Source organism: Suncus etruscus, chromosome 1 (genome assembly GCF_024139225.1).
Source record: "Suncus etruscus isolate mSunEtr1 chromosome 1, mSunEtr1.pri.cur, whole genome shotgun sequence".
NCBI classification, from domain to species: domain Eukaryota; kingdom Metazoa; phylum Chordata; class Mammalia; order Eulipotyphla; family Soricidae; genus Suncus; species Suncus etruscus.
The window spans coordinates 25,637,294-25,658,583 of NC_064848.1; the positions used below are offsets into that span (position 1 = coordinate 25,637,294).

The 21,290-nt window shown below is 35.9% G+C and overlaps 1 protein-coding gene across 4 annotated transcripts in view; it reads left to right on the forward strand.

The window, feature by feature from the left end:
• UNC80 (unc-80 homolog, NALCN channel complex subunit) overlaps positions 1-21,290 on the forward strand; it is a 277,398-nt gene that overhangs the window by 111,529 nt on the left and 144,579 nt on the right. For all 4 annotated transcript variants that reach the window (XM_049784015.1, XM_049783997.1, XM_049784007.1 and 1 more), the window contains exons 20-22: positions 550-656; positions 2,171-2,267; positions 16,349-16,521. In XM_049784015.1, the coding sequence (XP_049639972.1) occupies positions 550-656; positions 2,171-2,267; positions 16,349-16,521 (377 nt within the window). The remainder of the gene's footprint in view (positions 1-549; positions 657-2,170; positions 2,268-16,348; positions 16,522-21,290) is intronic.

The window sequence follows — 21,290 nt, forward strand, 5'->3', positions numbered from 1 at the left end:
GAAGAGTTGATCTATGGAGAAGGGAGGCAACATGATTATGGTAGAGTGCTGAAGACCAGAGAATTTGGGCGTAACAAATCAGTTGGATCTTCCTTCTGCAGTTTTACATAGCCTCAGTGGATGCTGGACAAGCTAATATCATAGGCATATACATTTTTTTCTGAAAGACCACACTGCATGAAAACATTGAAGGACATTGAGTGAATAAGGAAAACCAGAGAGAAAACTTGGTAGTTTAGGTATAAGTAGTATTAGGTATTACTGACTTGTAATCATACTTAGAGAAAAGAGACTTGAGATATTTAGAAAGTAAAATAAATAGCATTTACTGTGAGATGTGATTATTGTCATGAGACTAGATGGGTTATAGTGTTATTCAGTCACGTAATTTTATGAATCAATTTAGAATTGATTCTAAATGTTCTGAATTTACCCCTTTTATTTGCATCAAACCATGCTTTCATTGCTTGTTGGGCACAATGCTGACATTTCTATTTAATTTTGGGGAAAATGTTATAATGGCCTATTTTAAAAAAAATTATTAAATAGGAAACTGGCTGAAACGATCCTCCCTCTCGGGCCTGGCAGATGGCGTGGAGGACCTCCTGGACATCAGCTCTGTGGATCGCCTGTCCTTTATCAGGCAAAGTTCCAAGGTAAATAGGACATTACTTATATAAGAGATTTTTAGAGTTGTTGATGGAAAGTGTCAGGACCAAGAAATGTTAACAAACACCTGGAGAGACCAGAGACCAATTAAGGAAAAGTTGAAGGAGCTCTTCAATGAAAAATATTTAGAAACTTAAATGAATAATGGAAAATAAAGTATCTTAGTCATAGAAGAGAATTGTAGAATGGAAAAGAAATTTAATTTTAACACATTTAATGTCACATAAAATATAGCTTAATGTAATTTTACATAAATTATTTTACAAAATTAAAATGTAATAATAAACTTTTTATAGGTATTTTTCCAAAAACTTGAAAATCTAAAACAAATGTAAATTTTCTGATTTCTCTGCCTACCAACCAAGAAACATCAATTCCATACTGATTTCTGTTATATCTGCCCATTAACCCCATGATTTATTATCTTTCCAATACTTTTATACCTCTTATATCATGTTACTTAAAAGAATTTTTTTGAAAATATAGGAGAATTTACCCTAGAAAGTGTTTTTCCATAATACTGTTAAACTTTGTAGTATAAGATTTCAAAACTTAATTATTCTCAGTCTACTCTTTATTTCTTATTGATTTACAGTCTAGTCACTGTAACTTTAGCAAATAAAATGTATATATAAGTTATCTACTTACATTATATTTTGAATTTCACTAAAACCAATTTTCTGTATCTTAACATTTTTTGCAATTATACCATAACACAGCAATAATATGAAACATTTAGAAGATGTTGGTTTTTGTATTTTTTGTTTGAGTTATTTTCACTTAAATTGAAAAGATTTGGGCCCGGAGAGATAGCACAGCGGCGTTTGCCTTGCAAGCAGCCAATCCAGGACCAAAGGTGGTTGGTTCAAATCCCGGTGTCCCATATGGTCCCCCTTGCCTGCCAGGAGCTATTTCTGAGCAGACAGCCAGGAGTAACCCCTGAGCACCACCGGGTGTGGTCCAAAAAACAAAAAAAAAAATTAAAAGATTTATAAGTTTGTGAGAATTATTAATTTTTTAGTTTGCTTTGAAAATATTGAGTATGATTGTCTACAAGGCAAATTGAAAACACATTTTAATTTTTAGGTAGAAAAGTGAACTTCAATAATGCATACTAGTTCTGTCAGAGATTTAAAATCTACTGTTTACAGGGTTTTAATTATCACTTATAGTGCTGTTTGCAAAAGATGAATATGATTTGCTGTTTATGAATGTGTTTGTACTTTATTAGAATCAACCCCCCAAATTTCTTATTTGCTTATAAAATCAGTTTCATAGTGCCTGGTTATTTCGCCTTCAACCTATGACTTGGATTTTTATTTAAATTATATCTCTAAATCATCTTTTTTTAGTGCATAGTAATAAACTACTGACTACACATGACAGAAGAAATGAAATAGCATTTATGTTCTGAATAACTTATTGTTTCAAGCAAAGATTCATGTAAACATGGAGCTTTAGTTTTGAATTTTATTTTTCACTATTTATTTTTTCCCCTTAGGTCAAATTCACAAGTAATGTGAAGCTCTCTGAAGGTGGGCCAGGGAGTGGAATGGAAAATGGAAGAGATGAAGAGGAGAATTTCTTTAAACGACTTGGTAAATTTCTGCAACCTGAATATTACGTCCAATTTTGTAATACAACTTTAAATATTAAACGTTTGTTCTATCAAATCATTTTCAGTGTGCATCAAATAGAAAAAAAATTAACTAGATAAATTATCTATTTTCTACTTCATTGATTTTCACTTCTTTACTATCTGTGTGTTATATTACAATTAGTTATCAATTTGCTTTAGCAGACATTAATGAAAACCCTATATATTCCTCATTTCTGAGTACATATTAGGTTTAGAACTGCTGTCCTTTATCACAAACTGAGAATTTTAAAAAAAAAACTTTAATTCACTTCTTGATACTTTAATCTTGCACAATATATTTTTATACATTATATAATATATTATATTATTATATATTATAATAATTATTGTATAGATTCTGACCACTAAGCTTCACCTAATACAAAATATGTACTTTCTAAGAGGGCCATTGCTGTCTTTTTATGTTAATATTGGTAGTAGTTAATATTCTTTTTTTTTTGTAGTTTTATTTTATTGAAACAATTGTGATCAACAGAATCCTTCAAAGTTGAATTTGAGATGTACAGTGAGTCAGGGCCGTTCCCACCACCAGTGTCAACTTCCCTCCACCAATGGCCCCAGAATGCATCCCATACCACCATCCTTTGCCTCCTGCCAATATAACAGGCCTCCTTAAATTTAGATTTTTAAAGGTTAGGTCCCTTGATTCTATTATCATTGACTTTGGTTTGATTCTATCCTATTTAGTTCTGTCCTTATGTATTTCCCTGCCAATGCATCAAGACCTGCCCCCCACCCAGCCTTTCTTTATTCCTTTCTTCTTAGTTTTATAGAAAAATGCGGTAATATGTGCTAAAATTAAATAATCCTTGTCCCAAGGTTCTATGAAAATGGCGGGAGCTTGAATTTAAAAGATAATAGTTTAAAAATATCCATTTAAAAAAGAGATGTGTGTGGCAAGTAATTTTGTTTTTGTTTGTTTGTTTTTACATAGGCATAGCAAAATATGGAGAAATAGAAAAAAAAAAAACCTTTGGCCTAAAAATAGGGATACCTCACCCATGAAGCATCCTGACTAAGACCAACTACAGGCTCCAGGCATACTAAGTTGTCTAACCCCAAAGTCTTTTCATAGGGTCTCAGTAAAAGTTCTTCACAATCATGGTTGTTGCAGTCAGGTTTCTGTAGTTAAAGATCTTGGCTTATGTACAGATCCTATGTGCAAGTCAGGGTGACATGGAGCATATTCTAGTTTTATCTCACCATTAGGTAGCAATGCAGGAAGACCTCCTGCCCTAAAAGCAAGTTGTTGCTGTGACCGAGTCATCAGTGTATCATATGAACCTACTCTGGAGCAAGCTGATTCCAGGCAGCATTCAGGTTGTCCCTGTTAGACCAATTCTTGATGCTGGTGAAGAAAACAATGCTGGTTCCATAGATGGGATCCAAGGTTCAGGGGTGAATATCCAATCTCCAGTCTTCTGGAGCCTAAGCCTAGTCACTATGACAATTATTTAGGGTGTAAGGCCCAATTGCAATATAAATTTAGATAAAAACCTGTTTCCACACGTAATTTAATGTGCCTATGCAAAAAGGAACAATACCACATTGTACTACTGGTGCATAAGGGAGTAAAAATAACAAGCCAAATAATCCAATATTCTGTTTCTAACATGAACTTGGAGCATAAGAGGGACTTATCAACTAGAATTTTCTACTAAATAGATCCATAAAAAGGAATGGGAAAACTGCCACTACATAAAGATAAACAATAAGAATTATACCTATTGAGGAAATACATCTAAAGAAATATTTTAAGAAGATATACATGTTCCTTCAAGTTTTTTTTTAATAGTCTGGGGGTGGTATAAAATCTGGACCACAGCTTCAGCCTGTGATATGATCTTGAGGAGTCTGAAAAATGGCTTCAAGAAGTCACATATCAGGAAATGTCCTCGAGCTGGGGTCTTCTCAGAAACTGAATTTAGTAGCAAGCAACAGTCCATAGTGAAGGGAGGAGGGGGAAAAGGGACCACCAAGAGAAAATAAGCAGCATTGGCAGTGGCAGCTTCTTCTTGGGATAACTCAAGGCATGCTGGGAATCTGTCTTTTCACTTTGGAAGCTAGTTGACAGCTGGCTGGGGTGAGGGTGAGTTGCATTCCAGTTTTTGAGGAGTTAAAAACTGAGGGTAAAAGGGGTTAAATGTGGGGGGGAATAACAGGTTTGGGGTGATAAAGTGAAGGGATAGAAAAGGATTTATAAGGTGGTAAGGATTTGTAAGAGGAGGGGTTATATATAACAGCGAAAGGACAATATACAATGTAGACAGACAGTATGTGTATTACAGATGAACATTAGAACATTAGACAGACATTGAGGTGGCCAACACATACACTACACACATAGACAGACACTGAGGATCGATCTATGGGTTACAGTTAAAAAGCTGACTCAAGTGAAATGGGTCAGAATGCTTAAAAATGTAAAGCTGGCAAGTCATATGGAAAGGTTTTCCATTTTCTAGGCCAATCATTACTGGTGAGGTAAGCTTTAAGTGATAAGGTAATGAGCACTGTAAGAGAAGTCTGGACCATGCAGAATTGTCAAGAGGGTCTTAAGCATCCAGGTTCAGGTCCTAAAAGCAAACCAAAATCATGAGCATTATGGTATAATGGTAAACTGCCTACAATCAAAACGAACATATTCAATGAATATATATATATATATTACAATAACATTCAATAAATGAGTTCTGTAGCAGGAGTTTATGGCATGCAGTTGCATATTTGATTGCTATCTGTATAAATAAACACTAGATTATATTAGCAGGCATAATCATGTAGAAAACGAATAGATTAGACTTTTTGTAGTGACATTATCTTAATGAGCACTGTCTTCCGAGTCTAATATAGCATTGCAATGTGGAACTAAGCAACAGATCTATATCTCCAAGTACCACTGCAGACAGAAAGATCAAGGAGTTTTTATAGACATAGTAAAATTAAGACATCTTTTGTTAGATTGATTTCTAGGTACTTGATAGTTTGGGACCCTATTTTAAATGGGATGGACTCTGGTATTTTTCTCCTTTGAAATTCATTATTTATATAAAGAAATGCAACTGTCTTTTATGTATTGACTTTGTAGCTGGCTAGTTTACTGTATTAGTTTATTGTTTCTAGGAGCTTTTCTGTGGACTCTTTAGGAGTCCACATGTCATCTGCAAATAGAGATAGTTTGACTTCCTCTTTTCTGATTTGGGTTCCTTTGATTTCCTTCTCTTGTCTGATTGCCATTGCTAGGACTTCTAATATGTTGAATAAGAGTGGAGATAGTAGACATCCTTGCCTTGTGCCAGACCTTAGTGGAAATGCTTTCGATTTTTTATCATTAAGAATACTGTTTAAAAAATTAAAAAAAAAAAAGAATACTGTTGTCTGAGAGATTTTTTGTTTGTTTGTTTGGTTTTGGATCACACTCAGTAGTCCTCAGGGTTACTCCTGTCTCTTGCTCAGAAATCACTCCTGGTAAGCTAGGGAGACAATGTAGGATGCTGAGAATCCAATCAGGGACAGTCATGGTTGACTGCAGGCAAGGCAAACACACTACTGCTGTACTATTACTTTGGGCCTGGCTTACAATTTTTATAGATAGCTTTTACTATCTTGAGGAAAGTTCCACTCACACCTATTTTGCTGAGGGTTTTCATCATGAATGGGTATTGGATTTTGTCAAAAGCTTTTTCTGCATTACTTAATGTGATCGTAAGTTTTTATCCTTCCTTTTATTGACGTGGTATATTAGGTTGATTGGTTTGCATATGTTGAACCATTCTTGCATTCCTGGGATGAAACCCACTTGATCATGATGTATAATATTTTTGATGTCTTGTTGGATTCAGTTCCCTAAGATTTTGTTAAGGATTTTTGCATCTATGTTCATTAGTGAGATTGGTGTGTAGTTTTCCTTTCTTGGTGATTTCTTTGTCAGCTTTGGGGATGAGCATAATACTAGCTTCATAGAAAGTATTAGGGAGTCCCCTGTTTGTGACATCAGGCTGGGAAAATCCATGAAACTACACCTGCCCAGTGGGGCCCAACTGTGAAAAACTGTGAGTGCTACCTGTGTATGTCTGTCTACAGTCCTCTTGCGTGAACCTCTCGGGAGTGGGCCGAAAAGAGGTTCTAGCAGAGCATGGCCGCTTCGCTTCACTACACAGCCATGCGCTCTTTCTAAAAAAAGAACACCATTGCAACAAGAAGGAAAAAAATCACACTAAGAACTGTGCTGGATCACAGAAGCAAGCATTTCTCTCCGGACTGTCTTTGCTGTTGCATGCTCGGGCCAAAGATTTGATCTAGTGTGAGGCTTCACTCACAGAGGACTCCCCTCCATTAGAGGCAAGTCGGCCCATCCAGAAAGGGCAGAGCCACAGAAGTGTGCTGCCTACATCATATAGCCAATGAATACCACCACAACACACAGAAAAACCCACAATACAAGTGTGACAATGGAGAAACAACGCAGGCCAGCATCAGACATAGAGAATGAAGATGACAATTCTGATGACCAGATAATGACCAACCAACTAATCAACCTCTCAGATAAGGATTTTAGACTAGCAATATGGAATATCCTCAATGAACTCAAAGAAGCCATGGATCGAGTTGAACAAAACACTAATAAGAACCAAGAAAATATGAAGACAGAAATCACAAAACTCCAAACTGAAATAACATGTCAACTAACAGGACTGAAAAAGTCAGTAAACGAATGAATGACAAAATGGATAAGCTCTGGGACAGGGGATCAGAAGCTGAGAATAGACTTGGTGCTGTGGAAGATGAGATACATAACAATTCCATACAGCAGGAGAGATTGGAAAAAAACTTAAAGCAAATGAACAGACAATGGAAAAATTAGTCAAAGAATGGAAACAGATGAAAATAGAAGTCTATGGTAAGATCAACAGAAACAACTTAAGAATCATTGGAGTCCCAGAGACCCAGGAAGAAAATTTCCAGGAAGAATCAATGGTCAAGAACATCATTAAAGAGAAACTTCCAGAGCTAAAGAATATATGTGATCAAATCCTGCATGCTCGAAGAGGAACAACCAAAAGAGACCCCAGAAAAACCACCCCAAGACACATCCTAGTCACAATGACAAATCCCACAGATAGAGACAGAATTCTGAAAACAGCAAGATCAAAAGGGGAAATTACGTTCAAGCAAGCATCCTTGAGATTTACAGCAGAACTGTCACCAGAGACACTCAATGCCAGAAAGCAGTGGTGGAATATTGTGACAAGACTGAATGAAATGAATGCTTCACCTAGAATACTATACCCAGCAAAACTCACTTTCCGTTTTGACGGAAGAATACATGGTTTCACAGACAAAAAACAGCTCAGAAACTTTAGAGACGCAAAACCAGTCTTAAGAGAAAAACTCGGGGGCCAGGCGGTGGCGCTAAAGGTAAGGTGTCTGCCTTGCCAGCACTAGCCTAGGACGGACCGCGGTTCGATCCCCCGGTGTCCCATATGGTCCCCCAAGCCAGGAGCGACTTCTGAGCGCATAGCCAGGAGTAACCCCTGAGTGTCAAATGGGTGTGACCCAAAAACCAAAAAAAAAAAAAAAAAAAAAGAGAAAAACTCAAAGACCTAATTTAAGACGAGACTAACCAAAAGACACACCAAATTTTGATATAAAGATGGCATTAAATCCCAGGACAATTCTTTCTCTCTCTCTCAACATCAATGGACTAAATGCACCAGTTAAGAGACACAGAGTGGCTAAATGGATCAAAAACCTCAATCCAACCTTCTGCTGCCTACAAGAAACACACCTGAATAATCAGAACAAACATATACTCAAAATAAAAGGCTGGAGAAAAATTATCCAAGCAAACAACACCCATAAAAAAGCTGGAGTGGCCACACTAATATCAGATAATGCAAACTTTATACTCAGGAAGGTTGTAAGGGACAAAGATGGACATTTTATATTAATCAAGGGGTATGTAGAGCAGGAAGAAATAACTCTCCTAAACATATATGCACCGAATGAGGGGCCAGCAAAATATTTAATACAACTGTTGGCAAATCTGAAAAATAATATCAATAACAACACAATAATTGTGGGGGACCTCAACACAGCTTTGTCAACACTGCATAGGTCTACCAGACTGAAACCCAACAAGAATATACTAGACCTGAGGAGAGAAATGGAAGAAAGAGGCCTAGTGGATATATATAGGACACTCCATCGCCAGAAACCTGGATACACATTCTTCTCCAATGTACATAGGACATTCTCCAGGATAAACTACATGCTGGCACATAAAACATACCTCCATAATATCAAGAGAATAGAAATTTTGCAGACTACCTTCGCTGACCACAAGGCTCTGAAATTATTTGTAAATTCCAAAGGGACTCAGAAGAAAAACTTTAACACCTGGAAGTTAAACAGCCTCATACTCAATAACCAGTGGGTCCAAAATGAAATCAAGGAGGAAATCAAAAGTTTCTTGGAAACAAATGACAATAAAGACACAAACTATCAGAACTTATGGGACACAGCAAAAGCAGTACTGAGAGAAAAATTTATAGCTTTGCAAGCACACATCAGGAAGGAAGAAGGAGCTTACCTGAGTAGCTTAATGACACAGCTAAAAGAACTAGAAAGTGCTCAAAAAAAGGACCCAAAAATAGGAAGACAGAAGGAAATAACAAAGCTGAGAGCAGAAATCAACAAAGTGGAAACCCAAAAAAACAATCCAAAAGATCAACGAAAGTAGAAGTTGGTTCTTTGAAAAAATAAACAAGATTGATAGACCACTGGCAAACCTAACAAAGAAAGAGAGAGAGAGAAACTTGATAACTCGTATTAGGAATGAAAAAGGAGAGATCACTACTGATATGACAGAGATTCAAAGGGTAATCAGAAACTACTTTGAAAAACTCTACGCCACTAAAAATGAGAACCTGGAAGAAATGGATAAATTCTTGGACTCTTATAATCTTCCACGGTTGAAGGAAGAGGATGTAGCATATCTAAGCACCCCCATCACCATTGATGAAATTAAAACAGTAATCAAATGACAGCCCAAAAACAAAAGCCCAGGCCCAGATGGATTCACTAATGAATTCTATCAAACTTTCCAAGAGGAACTACTACCAATCCTGGCAAGACTCTTTCATGAAATTGAACAAACGGAAACACTTCCAAATAGCTTTTATGAAGCCAACATCAACTTGATACCTAAACCAGACAGAGATGATACAAAAAAAAGAAAATTACAGACCAATATCGCTGATAAATGCAGATGCAAAGATTCTCAACAAAATCCTGGCAAATAGAATTCAATGCCTCATTAAGAAGATCATCCACTACAATCAAGTAGGTTTCATCCCAGGAATGCAAGGATGGTTTAACATCCGTAAATCTATCAACATAATACACAACATCAATAACAAGAAAAATAAAAACCACATGATCATATCAATAGATGCAGAGAAAGCATTTGATAAGGTCCAACACCCATTCTTGATCAAAACTCTCAGCAAGATGGGAATGGAAGGAACCTTTCTCAATATAGTTACGGCCATCTACCACAAGCCAGTGGCAAATATTATCCTCAATGGAGAAAAACTAAAAGCCTTCCCTCTAAATTCTGGCACAAGACAAGGCTGTCCTCTCTCACCACTCCTATTCAACATAGCACTGGAAGTACTTGCTATAGCATTTAGGCAAGAAAAAGATATCAAGGGAATCCAGATAGGAAAGAAAGAAGTCAAGCTCTCACTGTTTGCAGATGACATGATACTCTACTTAGAAAACCCTAAAGACTCGACCAAAAAGCTTCTAGATACAATAGACTCATATAGCAAGGTGGCAGGCTACAAAATTAACAGACAAAAATCAATGGCCTTTCTATACACCCATAGTAATAAGGATGAAATGGACATTAAGAAAACAACCCCATTCACAATAGTGCCACACAAACTCAAATACCTTGGAATTAACTTGACTAAAAATGTGAAAGACCTATACAAAGAAAACTATAAAACTCTGCTCCAAGAAATAAGAGAGGACACACGGAAATGGAAACACATACCCTGCTCATGGATTGGCAGGATTAACATCATCAAAATGGCAATACTCCCCAAGGCATTATACAGATTTAATGCGTCCCTCTAAAGATACCCATGACATTCTTCGAAGAAGTGGATGAGGCACTTTTGAAATTCATTTGGAACAATAAACACCCTAGAATAGATAAAGCAATCATTGGGAAAAAGAATATGGGAGGAATTACTTTCCCCAACTTTAAACTGTACTACAAAGCAATAGTTATCAAAACAGCATAAGGACAGGCCCTCAGATCAGTGGAATAGACTTGAATACTCAGAAAATGTTCCCCAGACATACAATCACCTAATTTTTTATAAAGAAGCAGGAAATCCTAAATGGAGCAAGGAAAGCCTCTTCAACAAGTGGTGTTGGCACAACTGGATAGCCACTTGCAAAAAATTGAACTTAGACCCCCAGCTAACATCATGTTTGAAGGTAAAATTCAAATGGATTAAAGACCTCGATATCAGCCCCAAAACCATAAGATATACAGAACAACACATAGGCAAAACACTCCAGGACATTACAGGCATCTTCAAGGAGGAAACTGCACTCTCCAAGCAAGTGAAAGCAGAGATTAACAGATGGGAATATATTAAGCTGAGAAGCTTCTGCACCTCAAAGGAAATAGTGCCCAGGATACAAGAGCCACCCACTGAGTGGGAGAAACTATTCACCCAATACCTATCAGATAAGGTGCTAATCTCCAAAATATACAAGGCACTGACAGAACTTTACAAGAAAAAAAAAACATCTAATCCCATCAAAAAATGGGGAGAAGAAATGAACAGACACTTTGACAAAGAAGAAATACAAATGGCCAAAAGACACATGAAAAAATGCTCCACATCACTAATCATCAGGGAGATGCAAATCAAAACAAAGAATGAGAACAAACAGTGTTGGCGGGATGTGGAGAGAAAGGAGCTCTTATCCACTGCTGGTGGGAATGCCATCTAGTTCAACCTTTATGGAAAGCGATATGGAGATTCCTCCAAAAACTGGAAATTGAACTCCCATACGATCCAGTTATACCACTCCTAGGAATATACCCTAGGAACACAAAAATACAATACAAAAACCCCTTCCTTATGCCGATATTCATTGCAGCACTATTTACCATAGCAAGACTCTGGAAACAACCAAGATGCCCTTCAACAGACGAATGGCTAAAGAAACTGTGGTACATATACACAATGGAATATTATGCAGCTGTCAGGAAAGATGAAGTCATGAAATTTTCCTATACATGGATGTACACGGAATCTATTACGCTGAGTGAAATAAGTCAGAGAGAGAGAGAGAAAAACGCAGAATGGTCTCACTCATCTATGGGTTTTAAGAAAAATGAAAGGCATTCTTGCAATAATAATTTTCAGACACAAAAGAGAAAAGAGCTGGAAGTTCCAGCTCACCTCAGGAAGCTCACCACAAAGAGTGATGAGTTAAGTAAGAGAAATAACTACATTTTGAACTGTCCTAAAAATAAGAATGTATGAGGGAAATGGAGAGCCTGTTTACAGTACAGGCGGGGGTCGGTTGGGGAGGAGGGAGACTTGGGATATTGGGTGATGGGAATGTTGCACTGGTGATGGGTGGTGTTCTTTACATGACTGAAACCCAAACAATCATGTATGTAATCAAGGTGTTTAAATAAAAAAAGAAAAACAAAAAAAGGAAAGTATTAGGGAGGGTTTTTGTCTTTTCAATGTTTTGGAAGAGTCTAAGAATCAATGATAATAACTATTCTCTGAATGCTTGATAAAATTCTCTTTAAACACATCTGGTCCTTAACTTTTGTTCTTTTTTTTTTTCTAATTATGGTTTCAATTTATTTACTTGTGATTGGCCTGTTTACTTTTTCTACTTCCTCCTCATTAAGGACCTGAAGATGATATTTTTCCAGAAATCTGTCTATTTCTTCTAGGTTCTCTATCTTAACTGTGTAGAGATGTTCATAATAAGCTCTCATGATGTCTTTGATTTTGGGGGGTTCTGTTATAATTTCTCCCTTTTTTTCTTTTTCTCTTTATTTGAGTATTTCCCCTTTTTTTCTTATGAGTCTTGCTAGTGGTTCACCTGTCTTGTTTATTCTTTAAAAAAAAACAGTTGGGGGAGGGGCATCAAAAAACAAAAACAAAAACAAAAAACCAGTTTCTGGTCTCTTTAATTCTTTGTATTATTTTCTTTATTTCTATATTGTTGATTTCTGCTCTGGTTTTTATTATTTAATTTCTTTTGCTTGTGTTTAGGTTCCTTTGCTGTTGGTTTCCCAGGTGTTTATGGTGTTCCTTTAGACAGTTAATTTTGTTATTTTCTTCCTTATGTTCTTTCCTCATGTAAGGCTGTATTGCTATGAGTTTCCCTCTAATTATTGGTTTTTCTGAGTAATGAATTCTATGCAGTGGTTGAAAACATCTTTCATTCAGTCACTTGAATATGTTATCCTACTCTTCTTGCCTAGACCATCTTATTTAGGAGATTTGGTGTTATTCTTTTTTTAACAAGAATTTTCTTTATTTATACAAAGGATTAGATTTTCCCCCAAATTCTTAATTTATAAACCAGCTTTTCACTAAATCACTGAAAAAATTAATAATGTCTAACTATTACTTCATGGCCTATCAAACAACTTCCATTCCCCAACTTAGAAACAAACATAAGTGCCAGAGCATCAAAATGGAAAAAGAAAGATCTAGAAAAGGCAATAAGGATACTTCTTTTAAAAATAATTTTTATTTTGAACAAAGTGGATTACACAGTATATTTTGGGTACATAGTGACATTGAATTAGGGGCATTCCCACCACCAATGTTGTCCTCCCTCCACTCCTGTTCCCAGCATGTGTTCCATATCCCTTCCTTTGCCCTCCAGGCTGCTAGGATAAGTGGTCCCCTCTGTGTCTAGCTTGTTGTAGATTGGGTATCGATTCTGCTGTCATTGGCTTTGGATTTGGTGTTTAAGTCTGATCATTTTTTATTTCTACTCAATGTTCATATGACTGTTTGGTCTTGGTACACTCAAATTTATGAGGCAGAACAAGATGATTCAAGTTATATGGTTCTGTTTGAAGGGGAAAAAAAATCCTGGAGATGATTCAAGTCCTCAGATCATCTCCATCATCTGGCTAGCACCTCAGCCTTAGGCCTCCTCTGGGGCTGCTCCAGGATCCAGACTTTCCGCATCTCTCTGGTGTGATTCTTAGGTTCTTTCTTTATATTTAAGGTTTTTCTTTTTCTTTGCTGACTTAAGAAGTCTACCTCTTTGATTTTTACCATTTTGGTGACTATGTATTGTTCTGTTGTTCTGTTTGAGTTTATTTTGTTTGGTATACTGTTTTGGCCTCTTGGATTTGTTCAGCAGCTCTTTCCAAGGAGTGGGGAAATTCTCTGCTATTTTCTCTTTCAATCCTTGTTCTTCCTCTTTCCCTTTTGGCCATCATCTTATGATATTCCTGTGATTTAGGGATTATTTCTTTTATCTTTAAGAGATTTATTTCTTAATAAATTCTTAAGAAACTTATTTCTTAATAAATTATTAAATTTAATTTATTTCTTTTGTTCATTAAGTATCTTACATTTTCTTCCATTCCTTGGTCTCTCTTTTTATTTTTTGGCTTTTTTATCCATGCTGGCTTGTAATTTGTCTTAAAGGTTGTCTATATAGTTCTGCCCCTTTTGCAATCTGCTACTCTGGCATGCTAATATGAGTTTTTAGCTCCTTCAAATTCATTTGTATGTATTCTCTCATCTTCTGAAAGAGCCCATCCATTGATTACTTGATTTTGTTGGTTACTGTTTCTTTAATTTCTGTTGCCATTTAGTGCTGATTTTGTTCTCATCAAACAGTCTCAAGAGTTTGATGTGCTTGGAAATTTTCCTAGGTTTCTCTTCCTATCCACAACTGCAGTTGAAATTCTTAGTTTCTCCATTGCTCTTTGTTAATGGTGGAGCTTCAGGTTCCCTACCACTTGAGAAATGATCTGTTAAATTCTTTCACCAAATAGTGGCTAAGAATTGCATCTGTCTTTTATATTATTCTCCAAATCATGCAGGGTTATTTGAGTTATGCTAAGAAAAGTGTCAATTTTGTTCGGAGACTTAGTTTTGTGGCTGTATACTGTCTGAGAGAAAATAGAATGTATAAATATAGGATATAAATTGGAATGTCTTCATGTGGATATGCTAAGGGATTGGAAAGAGGACAGCAGCAAAGCTGCAGGCTCTGAGGTCCCACATTGGAAGGCTGGAACATGCAATTCTTTTACTATTTTTAATATTATTTTAATTTATATTTTAAAATTATTATAACACCATTATTTACCAAATTGTTGATAACACAGTAATTTCGGGCATCAAAATTTTTTTTTTTTTTTGCTTTTTGGGTCATGCCCTGTGACACTCAGGGGTTATTCCTGGCTATGTGCTCAGAAATCGCTCCTGGCTCTGGGGACCCTATGTGACGCTGGGGGATCAAACCAAGGTCCGTCCTAGATCTGCTGTATGCAAGGCAAATGCCCTACCACTGTGCTATTACTTCGGCCCCTAGGCATTAAATATTTAAACATCAATTCTATCATTAGTGTGACCTTCCCTTCACAAATGTCCCCAGTTTCCCACATATCACCCTAGCCTGCTCCATTGCAGGCACCAACAAATTTTCTTCATAGTGTTTGTTTTAACACAAAGGCAAATGAAATGATCGAAACTTAGATCAGTAAGTGTCTATTTGAAGTAAATCGTTATATTTATGTTGTTATTCTAGTCATTGTCTGAAGATTTAATGGGCTGTGGTTGGTGCTAGTTGAGCCTTCTGTGTAACTGTTTAGGCTCACTGCATTTTGTGGTTTTCTCTGTAACTTTCCCATTAGGCTTGCTCTGATCATACTGGGTTGACACTACTATGAAGTTTTGAGGTGTCATGTAGCTCATGATCTATCTATATGTGTGTGTGTGTGTGTGTGTGTGTGTGTGTGTGTGTGTGTGTGTGTGTGTGTGTGGAAGAAATTTGGTGGCATGGCAGTTTGATGTGGTTAAATTGTGGATTAGGGTTGTTTTGGTGAAGTGTGTCAGGTATGGCAGTAAGATGTTTTGATTTCAGGCAGAAAAAAAAATTTCCCCCATTCATTTTGAGAAAGTTCCAAATTTACAGCCCAGCCCAGATTACCTGGGATGAGTTGATGGACAATATTTTCTTATGGAGTTTAGTAGAGGAGCCTGACCATTTTTTTTATCAGAAAGATGATGGATGTGGGTAGAACATTAGTGTTTCTTGATCTAGACAAATTATGCGCATCTCATGACTGCCACTGGTGACACACTTGAATGTAGGACACTCAACTAAAATCTATAATAAAAACAATATGAGCCACCCATACGCTTGGTCCACAGATGGCAAAAGATATTAGGAACCAGGTTATTACTGCTGAAAGATTTGAGAAAATCTTGGGGCTAGAGTGATGGCGTGGAGCGGTAAGGCATCTGCCTTGCCTGCGCTATCCTAGGATGGACTGAGGTTTGATCCCCTGGCATGCCATATGGTTCCCCAAGCCAGGAGTGATTTCTGAGCACATAGGCAGGAGTAACCCTTGAGTGTTACTGGGTGTGACCCCCAAAAAACAAAACAAAACAATAAAAAGAAAATCTTCCTGAAAATTAGGTCTGTGCATTTTTAGTGTGGATTAGAAGTTGGTAACTCCACACATAAATGGTGTAAGAATAAATGTATCCAAGTTTTAGTTCAATGATTCTCACTCTGAGGTATATGAACTACCTTCAGAATTATGAAAGGGTTTGGTCAGGATTTTGGGGAGGGGTTGGTCAGGATTTTTAAACTCTGTTCAATCAAAAACATTATTTAAAAAAGATAAAGGCATATTTAAAAACATATAACCCATAGTATTCTTTCTTCTTTATTTCTTCACCATGAATTCCATTATAGGTTGCCATAGTTTTGATGACCATCTATCTTCCAATCAAGAGGCTGGAAAAAGCAAAAACGTTGTAAATCTTGGAGCAATTCGACAAGGCATGAAGCGCTTTCAATTTCTGTTAAATTGCTGTGAGCCAGGTACAATTCCTGATGCATCCATTCTGGCAGCTGCACTGGATCTTGTAAGTTATTAGAATTGTTTTTTTTCTACCCTCTCTCCAAGTTATTACTGCCAAATGGAAGAAAGCATCAATCCCTAATCCAGGCCTTAATGGTGTAGACATGTTTTAGTTGTTATTTTAAACAGAAATAGCAAAAGGAAGAAGGGTGGTGAGAAACAAATCAGAAGGAAGATAAAGGAAAGAAATAAAGGAAAAGAGAGGAAAACTGGGGAGAGAAGGGGTAGAGGGTATGTAGGCAGAAAAGGCAAGGCAAGGTAAGGCTGAAGAGATAGTACAACAGGTAGGGTGCTTTCCTTGCACAGAGCCAACCAGGATTTGATTCCCAACACCTCACTTGATCCCCTGAGCCTTGCCAGGAGTAATTTCTCAGCACAGAGCAAAGGGTAAAAGTACTGATCACCATGAAATAAAAACTAACAAAAAACAATGAAAGAAAGAAGAAATAAAAAGAAAAATAAAGGAAAGAAAAGAAAAGAATTCTTAAACATGTTCTGGGAAATAGGATACAACATATGAATTCATAAAATTTAATGCAGATTCTAAAATCAGATGTCCTACATTAAAATTATTCTGATATTACCTACACCTCTGTACAATGAAAGACCAATACTATTATAGTAAAGGCTAAAATGAGGCTTCAATGAGATAGCTATCTGAAACATAGTAATTGCTCAATAAAGTAGACTACACCTATGATTACAGAAATAGTAGTATATTAGTATTTTTAGTGTTATATCTGCTATGGTATTAGTCTTTTAAACCTTCTAATTTTATTACTTATTATTTATAAAAATGTTAAATAAGGATCAGGTAAAATTAATTATGCAGAAGCACTCCAAACATTAAAAATTATACACATTCATGGGATCAATGAATAGAAAATTAATCTTGTCTGGAAAGTGACTTTTGTCAGATAAATCTGACCCAGATGTGACATTTTAACTTAGCTCATTATTATCTTCCAATTTAATAAACACTTATATGCTTTTAAATACTAGGTTCAAATTTCTATTAAGTATTTAAGATATAAAGTCTTTTATTATCACTTTAAAAAATAAAATAAACACATGTTACCATTGACTACTTACATATTATCTAAGAAAATCAGCGAAATATTATTATGTAAGTAATGATATTTTTCTGTGACACTTGCAGATTTTCCCCTTAGGCTATTGAATGATAAGTAAAGTATATGACTTTACTTAAAATACAAGTATCACTGTCAGTGATATAAAGCAAAATAATTATGATTTCTCCATGGAAAGCTTTTTGTATTTTAAATTTATATATAGTTACAATACTATTAAACTTTAAATAGTATTGTACAAAGGGAAAAAGTATTTTGTGAGACATATGGAGATGAAATAAGTATGAGGCAATCACAAATAAAGTAGTTTATATAAAGACTGGAAAATAATCTGACTAGAATAAAATAATGCTGATTTCAGAATAAAGATAAACTTAAAAGAAAAATTAAGAGTACTTCGGTAATCCTTCAGTTTCTTGGGTTTGGGGATTTTATTCCCTCTCCTCCATTTTATTTTCCAGAATAAGACTATGGTAACTAGATTCTCCTTTCTTGCTCTTTCTTGTATCCTATCTTGCTTGGTTTTTCTCAATGTTATGGGAGAAAAAAATAATCTTATACTTTTAGGAAATAGTTTGAAGCATCAAAGAGGCACCTTTGATATTTGCAAATGTCCAGCAATTAAATAGCTGCATTTAGAATAACAGAGCTCTTTATTTCTAGAATGGAATTAATGGGATACAGTAATATACTGGGTGGGGATAGTGCTTTATAAATACCCATTCATAGCTGATCATTCTAGATCAAAACTAAAGATTACTTAGTGGTCAAAATTTTAGAGATCAGAGTGAGTAAAGATGTAAAGGAACCTTTGACTTTCTATTGTCAGAGTCCAGGTAGAATGGGTTGGTTGAATAGAAGGAGAGATTTCATAGTAGTTTGTGGTAGTGCTGATGGAGATGATGATAACAAGGAGGGGCGGGAAAGTCAACAAGATGACATTTTCATTACACTTAGTAAATAGTTCATAAAGCATCTCCATATTCATTATCTTATTTGTTGATATGAAGTAGAAGGTCAAATCATATAACTTGTATAGTGGGTTTTTTTTTTTTTTTGGTTTTTGGGCCACACCTGGTGGTGTTCAGGGGTTTCTCCTGGCTGTCTGCTCAGAAATAGCTCCTGGCAGGCACAGGGGACCATATGGGACACCGGGATTCGAACCAACCACCTTTGGTCCTGGATCGACTGCTTGCAAGGCAAACGCCACTGTGCTATCTCTTCGGGCCCATGTATAGTGTTTTCTAATTAATTGGCAAGTTGTTAGCATGATTAACATGATGATGTCAATTTGTTTTAATAACTGGTTTATTTAGCCTTGTAAATAGCTTTAAGAAGAACTAGTGTATAGAATTATCTCACTTATTTGTGGTATATATAGAAGAGTATAGTACTAAAATCCAGAGACAATAGATATGAGGGTCAGGAGAACCAGTCCATGATAGGAAGCTTGCCACAAATAACAGGGAAGTGCAGTTAGGGCAGAGAAAGGACCTCTATGACAATGATAGAAATGATCACTCTGAACAAGAACTAAGTGCTGAAAGGAGAGAAAGTGATAGGCATCATTTCCCTTCAGTAACAGTATTGAAAACCACAGTGTCTAAAAGAAAAGAGAGAGAAAAAGAGACAAAGAAAAAAAGAATTAAGAAAAGAAAGAAAGAAAGAAAGAAAGAGAGAAAGAAAGAAAGAAGAAAGAAAGAAAGAAAGAAAGAAAGAAGAAAGAAAGAAAGAAAGAAAGAAAGAAAGAAAGAAAGAAAGAAAGAAAGAAAGAAAGAAAGAAAGAGGGAGGGAGGGAGGGAGGGAGGAAGGAAGGAAGGAAGAAAGAGAGAGAGAGAGAAAGAAAGAAAGAAAGAAACAAAGAAAGAAAGAAAGAAACAAAGAAAGAAACAAAGAAGAAAGAAAGAAAGAAAAGAAAGAAGAGAAAGAAAGAAAGAAAGAAAGAAAGAAGAAAGAAAGAAAGAAAGAAAGAAAGAAAGAAAGAAAGAAAGAAAGAAAGAAAGAAAGAAAGAAAGAAAGAAAGAAAGAAAGAAAGAAAGAAAGAAAGAAAGAAAGAAAGAAAGAGAGAAAGAGAAAAGAGAAAAGAGAAAGAAGAAATACATCTGTCACAGAAGCTGGCATGGGAGAAAGTAGGAAGCAAGCTGGGACATTAATGGTGGAAAAGTGCACTTGTAAAGGAAGTTGTGCATTTTATGAACTAAAACTCAATAATAAACAACTGTGTCACTTCATGGTGATTCAATTAAACTATTTATAAGAAGTAAAGCACCAAAGAAAAAAGAAGAATGAGTATATAATTTTTATCTAAACTAGGACCCTTCTGAAAGTGAAAGAAATTATAGATGACATTTATATCAGTAAAGCAAAGTTAGGAGCTCTCCTAGAGAAAATAAGACACCTGGGTCACCAAATCCTTACTCACACTTTCAGACTCAATGTACTAACTAATTCACAATAGAATTTTATATTATGAAATGATCTATATTAAAAAGAATAAAGTGAGGCCAGAGTGATAGTACATGGTTTGGATACCACCATAGTATCTAAGTCCCTCCACCAGTGTGTCCAAGATGTCTATCCTCTCTCATCTTCACCAGTAAGCTCTGTTCTGTAGATCAACTCTTCTATCTTTATATCTTTCTTTATATTCCAACTTTAGGTCCCACATATGAGAGAGATCATTTTGCATTTGTCCCTTTCTCTCTCTCTCTTTCTCTCTCTCTCTTTCTTTCTTTCTTTCTTTCTTTTTCTTTCTTTCTTTCTTTCTTTCTTTCTTTTTCTTTCTTTCTTTCTTTCTCTCTTTCTCTTTCTTTTTCTTTCTTTCTTTCTTTCTTTCTTTTTCTTTCTTTCTTTCTCTCTCTCTCTCTTTCTTTCTTTCTTTCTTTCTTTCTTTCTTTCTTTCTTTCTTTCTTTCTTTCTTTCTTTCTTTCTTTCTTTCTTTCTTTCTTTCTTTCTTTCTTTCTTTCTTTCTTTCTTTCTTTCTTTCTTTCTTTCTCTTTCTTTCTTCTTTCTTCTTTCTTTCTAACTTCCTTCCTTCCTTCTTTCACTTTTTTGGAGGGGGACCACACCCGGTGACGCTCAGGGGTTACTCCTAGCTATGCACTCAAAAATCGCTCCTGCCTTGGGGCCCATATGGGATGCTGGGGGATCCAACTACGGTGCATCCTAGGTCAGCTGTGTGCCAGGCAAATGCCAGCCTGGCCCCGTTCCCTCTCTTTCTGAATGACTTCAGCCTTGACTATATTATACTTAGTTTTAAAACATTCATTGAATTGAAAACTATCCTTTTCTTATTGGATATATTTAACACATCCTTATTGATTCACTGAGCATGTGTATGTTAATTTTCACTTAGGAGTGGTCTTTGAACAAACTCTCATTTCTGTATCTACTTTATATACGTTTTTATTCTGAAAGTTTGGGACATTTATTATAATGCCTTTCTGAACAATGATTTAAATGTACCAGGATTCAGTTTTCTAACTATATCTAGGCATGGAATTATTGACTCATTATTTTGAGACATTTATTATAATGCCTTTCTGAACACTGATTTAAATGTACCAGGATTCACAGAGTTTTCTAAGTATATCTAGGCATGGAATTATTGAGTCATTATTTTGCTATTTGATGCCAAAGTATATTTCAAAGTAGTTACAACAGTTACCAACAGGCACCATCA